Raw genomic sequence first — 15,850 nt, 5'->3', positions numbered from 1 at the left:
AATATATACAACTTGTCAACTATATCTAAATAAACTTGGGAAAAACTCATGCTCTACCATATCTGTGAAAAAATGGTATGCTTGACTGTTGATCAATGTTTGATATCCTTTTACAAACAAATAATGTTTAATATATTCATAATTGATTTCCTAGAACTTCAAAGCATTTGACTTTAATTTTTTTTTTATTTCAGCATATTATGGGGGTATAAATTTTAAGGTTTCAATAAATGCCCTTTCCCCCCTCCCCCCACAAGTCTGAGTTTCCAGTATGACCATCCCCCAGATGGTGCACATCTCACTCATTATGTATGTACATAGCCACCCCCTCCCATCTCCCACCTGCCCAATACCCTATTACTGTAGTACCTATGTGTCCACTTAGGTGCTGCTCAGTGACTTTAATTTCTAATAGATGTATTATTTAAAACAAAATCTTCCAAATTAAATTAAATACCACTTGAATCTCAGAATAAGAGGGCTGGAAAGGATTATGAGTCTTCGCATATTTTTTAATCCAGCTGGGTGTTGTATTTTAGTCATAAAGAAGGGAAAAGTTGTTCTGAGCACTTAGCCTTGGGATTGGGGCATGAAAGCCCTCATTTTAGGGAAAAGAAATGGGGAAAATTAAGATTAAGCATTAATAGTATTTCTTAAAATACTGCTCAATTAGAAAACTATAAAGACAATAAGAAAGAACATACCAAATTAAAGAAGTGACATATAAGATCAATATTTTATCTCTCTACATATGTTAGGTGCTTTATTTATGATAAAAGCAGAGGCCTCAGATAAGAAATCCTTATTTGATGTGAGTTTTATGTTGGAAGGGGCCTTAAGGCAATCCTAATCTCTGGTATAGCAGAGGAAAATCTCACAGCTATTACATAGCTGAATCAAAACAATACAAAACACTTGGTCACTCTGTTTTGTGAATGGTAGGTTTATCAGGTTAACATGGTTATTAAAAATAAGATAGGCTAAATGTGTTGGCTTCAGTTAGACAAAGACAAAAAATTAAATGGTAAACTATTACTGTGGTTTGAATAAAATAATCATTTAACTACTAAATACCCACCCTTCAAAACTGAACACAGGGTAATTAAAGACCAAGAGTGCTACTGAGAATAAATGTTTCTAAACATTTGAAAGTAATAAAAGAACTATTATGACCTATTGAAAAACATCCCCTGATGTCCCTGTTAGATAGAATATGACTGAATTGTTCTGTTCAACATAGCATTTCTTATTTCATAATCTTCTAGGAAAGTACTTGTAAGTAGTAAGGAGTCTTGCTCTTAGCTGATGAATTGAATAAGACCAAATTAAAAGTAACTTATTGTCAACAATGTAAAAACTCTCCATTTTTAAAGGTGCTCAAATAAATCATGCTTTTTTAGATTTTACTTTTTTCCCCTAACTTACCTTTAAAATTGTGTTGACATTCAACAGTCTGTTGTAGCCCTTTTATCATACTATGAAGAGTAGCACATTCTAAAACATAAGAGATAAATTTATTTGAAAATTCCTTGATTTCATTTTGAAATTATTCTCTTGGTTGAAATAATTAAAATAATGTTTAATTGACAATTATGAGATCTTAACAAAGCAACCAGGCATTTCAAAGTAAATCATATAACAAATAATTTTTAATCACCCTTTAAGTCCAGTGAATTTCAAAACTTAGTAATGAGTTTTCTAAAGCACAGTATGGTCAAGATCTTACCATTTGCCTTAGCAATGTCTGCCCCAGAAGTGAGGCATACGTGGACATGTCTGGGGAACTCTGAGGAGTGTGTCCATGCAAATATTCCATGAAAGAGAGGCAAATTATATTCAGTTTTATTTAAAGATAGAGGGCCACAGCTGGTGAGAAGGTATAATACAATGTTTTTCTTACTGTTCTCCAACCTGACCTCTTAGTACTTGTGCTTGAGTCTTAGGGCAAGAGATTAGCAACAAAAGGAGTAAAAACTCAATGATTAATGTTCCAAGGCATCAGCAACTTTTATGCAAACAGCTTTGACAACATATTATAATAAGAGATAGAACCTTCACTGCAAATGTTAGAGCTCTGATATGTGCAATCAAGCCTTGATTATGCTATTGGTTACCTACCACGAGCCACAGTGGTGGAATCTTTTGTGACTTTCACAGTCAGTCCACTTGTTTATAAGCTCTATAACAGCAGGGTCTATTTTTGTTTTGCTTACCATTTTTCCCTAGTATTTAGAACAGTTGTGGTCCATAGCAGGCAATCCATGAATATTTGTTGAGTGACTGATGGATAGATAGGTAATATCATAGTAAACTGGAGCAGAAAAGGGGTAAGTGGAGAAGCACCTGGCCTAAAAATAACATATATTTTATTGACTGAATGAAAGAATCAGTACTGTGAAGGGAGAAGGTAAAACTTTTCACCTTTCAATTAGAGGATCTGCACTCAGTCTTATGTACTTTCTTCAACTATGCTGATAGAAATGAGAGTATTTTGCAGAAGTTAAAAGTTTTATGAAGATAGAGGGTTCTACCATATGGCTCTTAACTCCTCCTTACCTTCCCTAACATCCTCACCATCCAGTCAGGTAACTTCCCATCATCCTCCACTTTTTCTAACTTATTATTTCCTGTAATAAAACTATGATTAAAGTACATTTAGAGACATTAGCTGAGAACCTGCTTCATGTATGTTATTGTGCTAGCTGTTATAATTAGAAAATTAAAGACTCTGCCATCACTTATATTTATGTCTTTTAAAGTAATGAATCCAGCAATTCGCAAAATAGGGCTGCTGAAGTTACCTTAGTAATCAGCAAATTGAAAACAGAGCCCTGTAACTGAAAGTATATTAGATGTTTCAAAAATGTTATTTTTAAAATGTGAACACAAGGTGGCTCTCTCAACACATTTTTTTCCACAATGGACCCTTGTTTGATTAAAAAATTCTTCATAAGGTAGAGTAGCATTCATTTATTGAGAATGATAGCTTTTAATTTTCTTTGCAAACCATAACCAACGTTATTTTTTCTATTGTACTTTATACTATGTAATTTAAAGAGTACTGTCCTATTAAGTTCTTCCTAAAACCCAGAGTTCAAAATATTACGCCATTTTTTACATACTATGTAATTTAGTAAACCAACATCATTTTGAGCTCAAATTTAGGTTCTAATGTTAACTAACAAATATGAATATTCAGATCTATTTAATACAGTAGTTGGAAATATTAAATGCAATTATGAATGTAAAGAATTTTCTACAGTACTTGATCCTTAATACTAATATTATTACCATATTGAATTGGCAAGGAAATTCTTTATCTAGTATCAAATATAAAAAATAAAATGTCCAGATATTGTACTTTATTTTTGAATAAATTCAATCATGTGTACTTTGCCCTTCCTCCATAAGTGAATCAGTATACACTTGGCTCTATAAGTTGTCATCTTCACTTGTTCTTTTACTTCTGCTAAATATTATCCAGCAAAAAGGACATTAGATTTAGAATAAGTAGAATTTGATTTTTTTAAACCTATTTATTTTTTAAAATAACATAAATGATACATAAGTGTAGTGAAAAGCTGATTTCACTCCAGTCTCTGTTCCCAAACTAACTAGTTTCTGTCTCCCCAAGGCAGGCACTCTCACCAGGAGACTGTGTATATACTGCCAGAGATATACAAATATATAGGAGAGAAGGTGTTTTTGTTTGTGTAAAGATATAATTTTGTAAAAATGATAGCACACTATTCTGCACATTACTGTTTTCATGTACTATATCTCAGATATCATTCTATGTTACATAAAACTACTTCATTCTTATCAGCTGCACAGTATTTTATTAGATGAATATACCATAATTTATCTAACTAGATCTCTACTGACAGTTTGTATTCTTTTTATCTTTTATAAACAATGTAGCAATAAATATATCCATCATTTTGCATATATAAAAGTGTATCTTTAGGACATACTCCTAGAAGTGTAACAGCGAGGTGAAAGGACATGTGAATTTTCGGTTTTGATAGATATTGCCAATGTATTTTCCACAGAGGTTTTAGTGTCTAACTAGCAATATATGAGAATGACTGTTTCTTTACTTCTTTGCTAATAAAATATTATAGTTCTTGATCATTTTCCACCTGTAAAAATGGTATTTCATATAGAATTTTTAAATTATGAGAGTTCAAACCTCTTTTCTTATGTTTACAAGTTATTTGATTTTTATTTTCTATGATCTACTGGATTATGTCCTTTGCTATTTTGCTGTTCCACTTGGTTTACATCTATTTTCCTTAAACCACGAAGAGTTTTTTCTTAATTATTTTCAGAATATTATGGGGGTACAAATGTTTAGGTTACATATATTGCCTTTGCCCTGCCTGAGTCAGAGTTACAAGTATGTCCATCCCCCAAATGGTGTGCACCACACCCATTAGGTGTGAATATACCTATCCCCTCCTCCCCCTCCCACCTGCCCAACATTTGATGAATGTTACTACTATATGTGCACATAATGTTGATCATTTAATACCAATTTGATGAGTGAGTACATGTGGAACTTGTTTTTCCATTTTTGTGATACTTCACTTAGTAGAATGGGCTCCAGCTCTATCCAGGATAATACAAGAGGTGCTAGATCACCACTGTGTTTTGTGGCTGAGTAGAACTCCATGGTATACATATACCACATTTTTATTAATCTACTCATGTGTTGATGGGCAGTTGGTTTGTTTTCACATCTTTGCAATGGTGAATTTTGTGGCTATAAACATTCTAGTGCAGATGTCTTTTTTTTATTCTTTTGGGTAGATACCCAGTAATGGGATTGCTGGGTCAAATGGTAGTTCTACTTTTAGCTTTTTGAGGTATCTCCATATTACTTTCCACTAGTTTGCAGTACCACCAGCAGTGTATGAGTGTTCCTATCTCTCCGCATCCATGCCAACATTTGTTGTTTTGGGAATTTTTGATAAAAGCCATTCTCACTGGAGTTAAGTGATATCTCATTGTGGTTTTGATTTGTATTTCCTTGATGATTACAAATGTTGAGCATTTTTTTTCATCTGTTTATTGGTCATTAATCTGTCTTCTTTTGAAAAGTTTCTGTTCATGTCCTTTGCCCACTTTTTAATGGGGTTATTTGATTTTTCCTTGCTGATTTTCCCGAGTTCTATATAGATTCTAGCTATCAGTTCTTTATCGGATGTGTAGCATGAGACTATTTTCTCCCGTTCTGTAAGTTGTCTGTTTGCTCTCATGATAGTTTCCTTGGTTGTGCAGAAGCTTTCTAATTTGATCAGGTCCCACTTACTTATTTTTGTTGCTGTGATTGCCTTTGGGGTCTTCTTCATAAATTCTTTACCTAGGCCAAATGTCTATAAGAGTTTTCAAACATTTTCTTCTAGAATTCTTATAGTTTCCTGCCTTAGGTTTAAGTCTGTTATACACAGTACATTGATTTTTGTGAGAGGTAAGAGGTGTGGATCCTGTTTCAGTCTTCTACATGTGGCTATCAAATTTTCCCAGCATCATTTATTGAATACACTTCCTCCAGTTCATGTTTTTGTCTGCTTTGTCAAAGATCAGATGGCTATGTGAGGATGGTTTTATTTGTGGGTTCTCTGTTCTGTTCCATTGGTTTATTTCTCTGTTCTTATGCCAATAACATGCTGTTTTAATTACTATAGTCTTGTGGTATAGCTTGAAGTCTGGTAAATTGATGTCTCCCAATTTGTTCTTTTTGCTTAACATAGCTGTTACTACACAGGGTCTTCTCTGTTTCTATATGAAGCATAGAATTATTTTTTCTAGATCTGCAAAAAATGATGTTGGTATTTTAATAGGGATTGCATTGAATCTATAGATCACTTTGGGCAATATAGACATTTTAACAATGTAGATTCTGCTCACCCATGAGCATGGTATGGTCTTCCAGCTGTTTACATGCTCTGCTAAAACTTCCTCAGTGTTTCGTAATTTTCCCTATAGAGGTCTTTCAATTCCTTAGTTAAATAGATTCCCATGTATTTTATTTTCTTTGTTGCTACTGTGAAGGGTATTGAGTCTTTGATTTGGTTCTCAGTTTGACTGCTGTTGGTGTATAGGAATGTTACTGATTTCTGTACATTGATTTTGTAACCTGAGATTTGCTGAATTTATTAATTCCAGTAGTCTCATGGTAGAATCTTTGGGGTTTTCTAGATATAAGACCATATCATCAGCAAAAAGCAATAGTTTGACCTCTTCTGCCCCCATTTCAACGTCCTCAATTTCCTTCTCTTGTTTGATTGCTCTAGCAAGGACTTCCAGCACTATGTGGAATAGAAGTGGTGATAGAGGGCAACCTTCTCTGGTTCCAGTTCTAAGCAGGAATGCTTTCAATTTTTCCCCGTTCAGTATGATGTTGGCTGTGGGTTTGTCATATATAGCTTTAATCATTTTTATGTAAGGCCCGTCTATGCCTATTTTGTTAAGTGTTCTTATCATAAAAGGGTGCTGTACTTTGTCGAATGCTTTTTCTGTGTCTGCTGAGAGGATCAAATGTTCTGTGTTTTTACTTCTATTTATGTGGTGAATTATATTTATATATTTGCATATGTTGAACCATTCCTGAATCTCTGGGATGAAGCTGACTTGATCACATGTATTATTTTTTTTGATAAGCACCTGAATTTGGTTTTCTAGGATTTTATTGAGAATTTTTGCATCTATATTCACAAGGAATACTGGTCTATAGCTGTCTTTTTTTGTTGCATCCTTTCCTGATTTTGGTATCAGAGTGATGTTGGCTACATAAAATGTGTTGGAGAGGATTCCTTTCTTTTTGATGTTATGGAATAATTTCTGCAGGATAGGCACCAGTTCTTGTAGGTCTGGTAAAATTTGGGTGTGAAACCATCTGGTCTGGGACTTTTTTTTAGGAAGGTTTTGTATTGCTGCTTCAATTTAGATACTTGATATTAGTCTGTTCAGGAATTCTATTTCTTCCTGATTGATCCTGTGTGTTTCTAAGAATTTGTCCATTTCCTCCATGTTTTCAAGTTCCATCATTAAAAGTCAAATATCCTTAAGAGAATGAAAAGACACACCATAGACTAGAAGTAAATGTTTACAAAACATATCAGATAATGGACTTGTATCTAAAACATACAAGAAATCTTAAAAGTCAATCATAAGAAAATAAACAACCCAATTAAAAAATCGGCAAAATATGTGAACTGACATCTCACTAAAGAAGATATACAGATAGCAAATAAGCATATGACAAGATGTTTAATATCATATGTCATTAGGGAATTGAAAATTAAAACAACAGTATGATACTGTGACACACCAATTAGAATGGCCAAAATCCAAAACACTGACACAACCAAGTGCTGGTGAGGATGTGGAGCAACAGAAATTCTCATTCATAGTTGGTGGAAACACAAAATGATACAGACACTTTGGAAGACAGTTTGGCAGTTTCTTACAAAGCTACATTCACTCTTACCATATGATCCAACAATTGGGCTTCTTGAAATTTACCCAAATGAGTTGAAACTTATGTCCACACAAAAATGTATACATTAATGTTCATAGCAGTTTTGTTCATAATAGCCCAAATTTAGATTTAACCAAGGTGTTCTTTAATAGGTAAATGGATAAACAAACTATAGTATACCCATACAAAAATACAGTAAAAAACAAAACTAGATGGATGATGAGAGGTTGCTTCATATAGGTATAATATGCATTGCTTCAGTGATGTATGCACTGAAGGCCCTGACTTCACCACAATTCAATATATCAGTGTTGGAAAAGTGTACCCTATGAATATATACAAATAAAAAATAAATAGAAAGAAAGAATACAATAAAAAGAATGTGCTATTAAGCCACAAAAAGACGAAAGAAACTTAAATGCATATTGCTAAATGAAAGAAGTAAATCTAAAAAGGGTATATACTATATGATTCCAACTATATGATAATCCAGAAAAGGTCAAACTATAGAAACAGTAAAAAGATCAGTGGTTACCAGGGGGCCAGAAGAAAAAAGGGAAGGAAAGATGAATAAGTACTGAGGATTATTTAGGGCAGTGATACTGCCATTCAGTATGATATTGCAATGACACGTCATTACACATTTGTCAAATCCCATAGAATATACAACACAAAAGATGAACACTAATGTAAACTATAGACTTTAGTTAATAATAATATATCGATTATCTCATTAATTGTAACAATAATGCAAGATATTAAAAATAGGCAAATTGTAGGGGAAGAAAGAGTATATGAAAACTCTGTACTTTCAATTTTTTTCTGTAAACATAAAACTGCTTCAAAAGATGTCTATTAAATTTGTAAAAACTCAAACATGCAAATTCTTTTATCACTTCTACATATTATGTCACATATTTAAAAAGTCCTTCTCTGATATAAAAATAAAAAGCTATATTCTCTTCTAGTTTTTTTGTAGTTTTATCTTTGACCTTTAATAAACTATTTTTAAGCATAGCTTTAGATGTACAGAAAAATTGGGAAGATATTACAGACTTTTGGCATATATCCTGTATTTAGTTACCTCTATTATTAATATCTTACATTAGTGCAGCACATTTGTTGTAATTAATGAACCAATGTTGATTCATTAGTATTAATTAAAATCTATACCTTATTCAGATTTCTTTAGTTTTTACCCAATGTCCTTTTCTGTCCTAGAATCCCATCCACCATACACATTATGTTTATTTATCATGTCTTCATAGGCTCCTCTTGGCTGTGATAGTTTCTCAGAGTTTCTTTATTTTTGATGACCTTGATAGTTTTGACAAGTACTGATCAGGTATTTTGTAATGTCCCTATATGGGAATTTTTCTGATGTTTATCACATTATTAGACTCGGGTTATGAGTTTTTGGAGGAAGATCACAGAAGTAAAGTGCTATTTTTATCATATTATATCAAGAGTATATACTATCAACATGATATCACTTTTGATGTTGACTTTGACCATGTGGCTGGGGTAATATTTGTCAGGTTTCTCCACTTTGTAGTTACTTTTCCTCCAGCTCCACCCTTTCCAAACTGTATTCTTCACTATAGTGAAGAAAGTCACCAAACTGAGCCCATATTTAATGAGTGTGAAGACATGCTCTTTCTCCTTCAGGGCAATTACCTATATAAGTTATTTGGAATTCTTCTGCATAGAAGATTTGTCCCTTCTTCCGCAATTATTTATTTATTAAATCATTTCTTTATATCAGTATATTTATTTTATACTTTGGGTTATAATCCAACACTTCTTTATTTTCTTGCTCAAATTGTTCCAGCTTTGGCCCTTGAGAGCTCTTTCAGTTGGTTCCTGTGTCCCTTTTGACATACTCCCATCACTGTGGGATATTCTTTATTTTTTTTTTTTTGAGTACTTTCTTACTTTCTAGCACAAGACACTTTATGCTTATCTTATATATTTCTTACCCCAGTCCTAGAATCAGCCATTTCTCCAAAGAATCCTGGTTCCTTTTATTAGAGAATGGTCTTAGAAACCAAGATCTATTCCAGACATTAAATATGCTCATTACTACTGAGGTATTGTTGCTTCTAAGCTCTCTCAGTTGACAGAGCAAGAAAATATATGTGTATGGCTTCATTTTTAACACTAAAATTTCTGAACTATCTGACATTTATTTTGATGTAATTGTGAAATAGGAATTCAACTTTATTTTTTTCCCATAGTTTTTATTGTATTGAGCCTCTGATTTGCCATTTCTTAGCTGAGTAGAGTCAGACAGATTATTTGACTTCTTTTAATCTATGTTTCTTCATTAGTGAAGTAGAGTATAATACCTGTCCTATCTATCATAATAAGGATAAAATGAAATGATTATCTGGAAAAGTCTACGTGGATTTAAAACACATTACAAATGTATGGTGTAATATTAATCACTCTTACACTCAAAAGTACTCTCATTAGAATTAGTATTTCTTCAGGCAGCAAAGAACTAACCTTCTTTCATTGAGACCTCCTTTGTTTGCATTACTTTTAATAAACTGTTAGCCTTTTCCAATTGAATATCTAGTATATTGTTCTTTCCACTGGTTTCTATCATTTTCTGTAGAAGAAATAGAATACAAATGATTACAAAATCAATGCTGCTATTTTGATTCTTTTAGTAAGGATATGAATACTAATGAAAATATAAACCACTTAATACTTGATACTCTAATAATTAAATCTGGCATATATAGTTATGTACCACATAATGACATTTCAGTCAAGGACAGACTGACATACTACAGTGGTCCCATAAGATTATAATGTAGCTGCCCAATCAGGTGTACCATTTATCATCTTTTTTTTTTTTTTTTTTGAGACAGAGTCTCGCTTTGTTGCCCAGGCTAGAGTGAGTGCCGTGGCGTCAGCCTAGCTCACAGCAACCTCAAACTCCTGGGCTCAAGCAATCCTTCTGCCTCAGCTTCCCGAGTAGCTGGGACTACAGGCATGCACCACATGCCCAGCTAATTTTCTATATATATTAGTTGGCCAATTAATTTCTTTCTATTTTTAGTAGAGACGGGGTCTCGCTCTTGCTCAGGCTGGTTTCGAACTCCTGACCTCGAGCAATCCGCCCGCCTCAGCCTCCCAGAGTGCTAGGATTACAGGCGTGAGCCACCGTGCCCGGCATTTATCATCTTTTATACTGTATTTTTACTGTACCTTTTTAATGTTTAAATATGTTTAGATACATAAATACTTACCATTGTGTTACAGTTGCCTACAGTATTCAGCACAGTAACATATTGTATAGGTTTGTTTAGCCTAAGAGCAGTAGGCCATACCATATAGCCCAGGCACGTAGTAAGCTAACCATCTAGGTTTGTGTATAATCTATGACATTTGCACAACAATAAAATTGCCTAATGATCCATTTCTTAGAATATAACCCCATTGTTGAGTGATGCATGACTGTAGTTTTAAATAAGCCCATTTCTCAATTTATTTTTAATTTTAAAAGTAATATGGTAAAATATTAAAACAGACTAATAGTTATTGATGAAAAGTAAAACCTTACTTGAACCCCTTTCTTTCCAATTTTTGAATCATCAGCCCCATGGTTAAAAATTCCTTATATATGTTTCTAAAATATTTTATGAGTATACAGTTATAGAAAAGAATCACATTATATTCTGTTCTGCATCTCGGCTGTTCCAATTAGCATTATTATGTGGGAGATGATGTCATGTAAACATATATAGACGTACTTCGTTCTTTTTAATAACTGCATCGAATTTCATTTTTGAAGGCACTGTATTCATTTTGAATATATTGTAATTTATTTAACTAGTCTCCTACTGAGGAGAATTTGTATTGTTTCTACTTTTTAGCTATTACAGATAATAAACAAACATTCTTGAACATATGTCTTTGGTATCTTTGTGAATAGTATCATAAGCCTCCATGTATTCTTCAAACAGCTTCAAAAATCATCAATTCATGAACAATCTTATGTCATCTATATCTTGACCCACCTCCCTAGTCTGACCACTTCTGAATTTATCTCAGAGCAACTCCTTGGTATTATATTATTTTATCTGTAAATATTGCCATCCATATGTATCTCTAAGAGGTAAGACTCTTTTGAAATATGATCACAGTGTCATTAACACATCAAAAAATGAACAATTATTTCTTATTTAGAATTTTAAGAATATGATAAATATTTCCAAATTAATCTCTAAAAACATTGCACTAATTCCTTTCCCACCAACAGTGCTTTTTATCTTTCTCTTTTCTCTCTTATTATGTTAAGAATCACTTGTTTAAGAAAACTCAAGTTCATTGTTTAAAAAAAAGCTCATAAAATTACTTCAAAACACCCATCACCATGAAAACTTTTTCATTATGGCATTTTTGGTGTGTGTGCTTAGAAAAAGAAGGAATGAAAAGAATGAGGAGAAAGAGAGAGAAAACAGGAGTAAGCATTACTCCCCTCCCATACCTGCTTCACAAACTCACTCTCCAAATCTTTAATTTATCTTCCTACATGTTTTCAGCAGCCATTTCTACTCCTTTCCATGGCAGAGGAGGGGGAAAACCCAATATACACTTGTGGGTTTGGTCTACCATTTGTCCAGAGTACAGGAGAGGGACTTTAAATCGGTTTGCTTTTAGGCAAAAGAGAAGGGAAAGGGAACAGATGGAATAGGAAAGACTAAAAAAAAAAGTAGTCAGTCATAATGATAAGAGATTGATGGATGTGTCTACATCAATTCTTACTAAAATTATTTCTGAGTTTATGGACATCCTGGGCATTTAAGTATAGTAGTTTCCCTTATCTGCAGGGGATATGTTCCAAGACCCTTTGTGGATGCCTGATACATATTATGTTTTTTCCTATACATACAAACTATGATGAAGTTTAATTTATAAACTAGGCACAGTAAGAGATTAACAACAATAACTAGTAAAAAAAATAGAACAATTATAATAACATACTGTAATAAAGTTACATGAATGTGGTGTTTCTTTCTCTCTGTCTTGCAAAATATCTTACTCTACTGTACTCACCCTTCTGGTAACCAAGACAGCTACTAAGTGACTAACAAGCGAGTAGCATATACAGCCTGGAGATGCTGGACAAAAGAGATGATTCACATCCTAAGCAGGACGGAGTGGGATGGTGCAAGATTTCATCATGCTACTCAGAATGATGCACAATTTAAAACTTATGAATTGCTTATTTCTGGAATTTTCCATTTAATATTTTTGGACTGCTGTTGACCTTGGGTAACTAAAACTGCAGAAAGCAAAACCTTGGATAAACAAGGGGGACTCCCATATATATTTTCTCTTTAACTTTGGCAAAAGTACATCAATTACTTATTCCCCTATCCTGGAAACATGAGTCAAAGCCAGATATATTTTAAATACATATTTTTAAGCTGATAGAGAAAGAGCTTAGCAAAACATACTGTCATTATCTTTACATTGTTCATTTTTTTGGTAGAATTTTCTTTCTTCCCAACTTTTTCCACTGGCAAAATCTGTTAATTTTTTCCTTATTTACTAGAATCAGTTGCTATCTTTACATACCTTTTCTATTTGTGAGAAGTCACTTATAAGTTTGTCAAGATTTACACTGCTAATCTTTTTCATATATCCCTCACTGCTTTGATCCATTCCTGAAACTAGTGAAGAGCAGAGTTAAAAATAAATGAATGAATGAATGAATGAATAAATAAATAAAATCTAAAGCATCACAATAGTTATAATTCAAACACTAAAATTTCTGTATTCTACTCATAGAGCATCTACTTGAAGTTCATTGCATTCAGAGAATTTGTTATATCCATATTAAAAATGGTAAAATGAATCAAGTCTTCCTTATTCTTTACCACTCCCACCCAGCCAATTTGTTTATATTTGTTTTCCTAAACAAATCTAAAATTAGTGCAACGATATGTACATATATAGAAATTATTTGTTCTTATCATACAATAAAATGAATAATGCCACTGCCAACATTCCATCCCTTTGCCATCAGTATGGCTAGACCTAAAATCTTATGCATTATTAAATCTGGAGCATGATTTTTATATATATATATTCCTAATTTAAGTTGTTAAAAATATTTAACTATTGTGCCACGAATATTTTCTGTTAGTATGCATATATTTTATATTTTGTTTGATAACCTGTTTGGTAAATAGAGGACATATAGAAATTAATGTTCTTAAAGTGATCTCTCTAGATTTCCGGTTTCTTGTAATTTTGTGTAAGATTGACCTTTGGGAATAGCCAGTAACTGTTGAAGGGAAGAATAAGAGTTTTAGTTTTAGTCCTATGAAACTAATCATAAGAAATTCTTCAGAATCCCAGACGTAAACTCATTCAGTCAAGATGGATAAATTGATGGATAAATTTTGCCAAATGTCTCCAGTATTTACGTTTGTGGGTGAGGGGTTATCTAAGGAATTAATACAATCTGAAAGTATGAGACAGTTGTGTTTAGATTTTTTCTCTAGCAAAGGGGAAGGGGAAAATACAAATTTGAAATTCAGTCCTTTTAGATTGAGGAAAGAGAATGAGCCAATGTATGGTGTAGGAAAGTGGCAAATCTTCCAGAGTAAAATGTAAATAAAATTTCTGAAGTAACTGCTCAAAGCAATCTGGGGCATATTATTATTTAAAAAGAAGTACATCAAAACAGACATTGTCTGACAATATGTTACTGCATCAAGAAATCACATTTTCTTTTTCTTTTTTGTATTATTTTTGCATTAACAACTATTAACAGCTTTTAAATGTAAGAATTTTAGCTATATATTTTCAGTTTATTGAATTTTATCTTCTATATCATATATGCAAGTAAAACTATATATATAAATAAATCCCTTAAACAGTTAAAACTTGATCCTTAGAGAAAAAAAAATTTTTTTTTTTTTTTGAGACTGTCACCCTTGGTGGAGTGTAGCAGCGGCAGCATAGCCCACTGCAACCTCAAACTCCTGAGCTCAAGGGATCCTCTTGCTTCAGCCTCCCAAGTAGCTGGGACTACTGGCGCAGGCCATGATGCCTGCCCAGCTAATTTTTCTGTGTTTAGTAGAGAGGGGGTCTCACTCTTGCTCAGGTTGGTCTCCAACTCCTAAGCTCAAGCAATCCTCCTGCCTCAGCCTCCCAGAGTCCTAGGATTACAGGCGTGAGCCACTGCGCTGGGCTAAAAAAATAAAAAAATTGTAATAGCCTCTCATGATAAATATAGTAAAATTCCGTTTGGGGTAAAATTAAAAATCATTGCTATTTGATATCACTATTATTCTTTAATAGACCTGCCTGTAGAGTAATCTCAAGTAGTTACTTCAAAATCCCTCTACCTCCAATATTTTCTCTTTTTTAGAACCTAAAACTTTAAATAAAAACGTTTTTACTAGGGTTTTGTCTCAGAATCTGGCTCTTGAACTAAATGCATTTTAATCCGAGCTTTGTTTTCTCCCAACTCCTTCTCCGTGATAAGATCCTTGGGCTGTTTTCCCTTATAAAACCATCCCTAATATTCCACCTGCTGTCATTGCATGCTATCCCTTTTGTCATACTGGCCAAGCCAGCCAATTCGTTTCTAGATGTCTTCATTGCCTTCTCCTCCAATTTCCCAGGTCAAAATCCTTTCAGTGGATATGGTCTTCTTGCTAGGTGAAATTAGATGGCAAGCTGGTGATTCAGCACTTGTCATATTCTTCTTTTTTTACTTGTCATATTCTTTAGTGAGCTGCAGAGACTGACTTGTGACCTTCGAGGCCCAGATTCAGCCATCCCACAAGCGAATGACAACCTCATTTCCTTCTTTGTCTTCCTGCCTGCTGGATTGAGTACCAGGACTCACTGTCTCCCCGCTTCGTCATTCAGGCCCTGTCTGCTAGTGCGCCCCAGGCTCGGGTCACCTTCTCTACTACCCCCCTCATGGCCCTTCACGAATTCACTTTCAGTCCTCAATACTGGGGCTCATGGCTCCCGGCTCCCTATGCCTTAAGGACCAAACTGAAATGTAGGGTGTGGGCCGCGGACCGGCAGGCGAGAGCAGTGGCTGAGACAAAACTCTGCACCTACCTAAGGACGCTGTAAAGAACTACCACGAAAAGAATCTTCACAGGAAAAGCGGGAATTTCGAACCGTCGATAGAGTTTGAAGCGTACCTGCTGTTCCTCCGGGGTTCCCGGTCTCCCTAGCTGCCGCCTCCGTGTGGCTGGTCCGCCCCCGAGTGCTGTCCGGCCCCCTGGGAAGTAGGTTCCTCCAACAATGGGTCCGCTCTTCTCTGGCACCCATGTGCCCTGTCCTTGCGCTACCACCACCAGCCGTCCTACCAAC

General features: G+C 34.1%; 1 protein-coding gene across 1 annotated transcript in view; it reads right to left on the bottom strand.

Annotated features, from left to right (window-relative positions):
* Positions 1–15,850, bottom strand: part of CCDC152 (coiled-coil domain containing 152) — a 36,812-nt gene extending 20,962 nt beyond the window's left edge. Inside the window, exons 1-4 of the mRNA XM_076007997.1 lie at positions 15,835–15,850; positions 13,082–13,170; positions 9,995–10,100; positions 1,426–1,494 (exon numbers count right to left, since the gene is read on the bottom strand). Coding sequence (XP_075864112.1) covers positions 1,426–1,494; positions 9,995–10,100; positions 13,082–13,168 — 262 coding nt within the window. The 5' untranslated portion in view covers positions 13,169–13,170; positions 15,835–15,850. The remainder of the gene's footprint in view (positions 1–1,425; positions 1,495–9,994; positions 10,101–13,081; positions 13,171–15,834) is intronic.

Source organism: Microcebus murinus, chromosome 11 (assembly GCF_040939455.1).
Source record: "Microcebus murinus isolate Inina chromosome 11, M.murinus_Inina_mat1.0, whole genome shotgun sequence".
Lineage (NCBI taxonomy): Eukaryota > Metazoa > Chordata > Mammalia > Primates > Cheirogaleidae > Microcebus > Microcebus murinus.
Note: the sequence above shows the minus strand (reverse complement) of the source record. Positions and strands in the feature narration are given on the sequence as shown.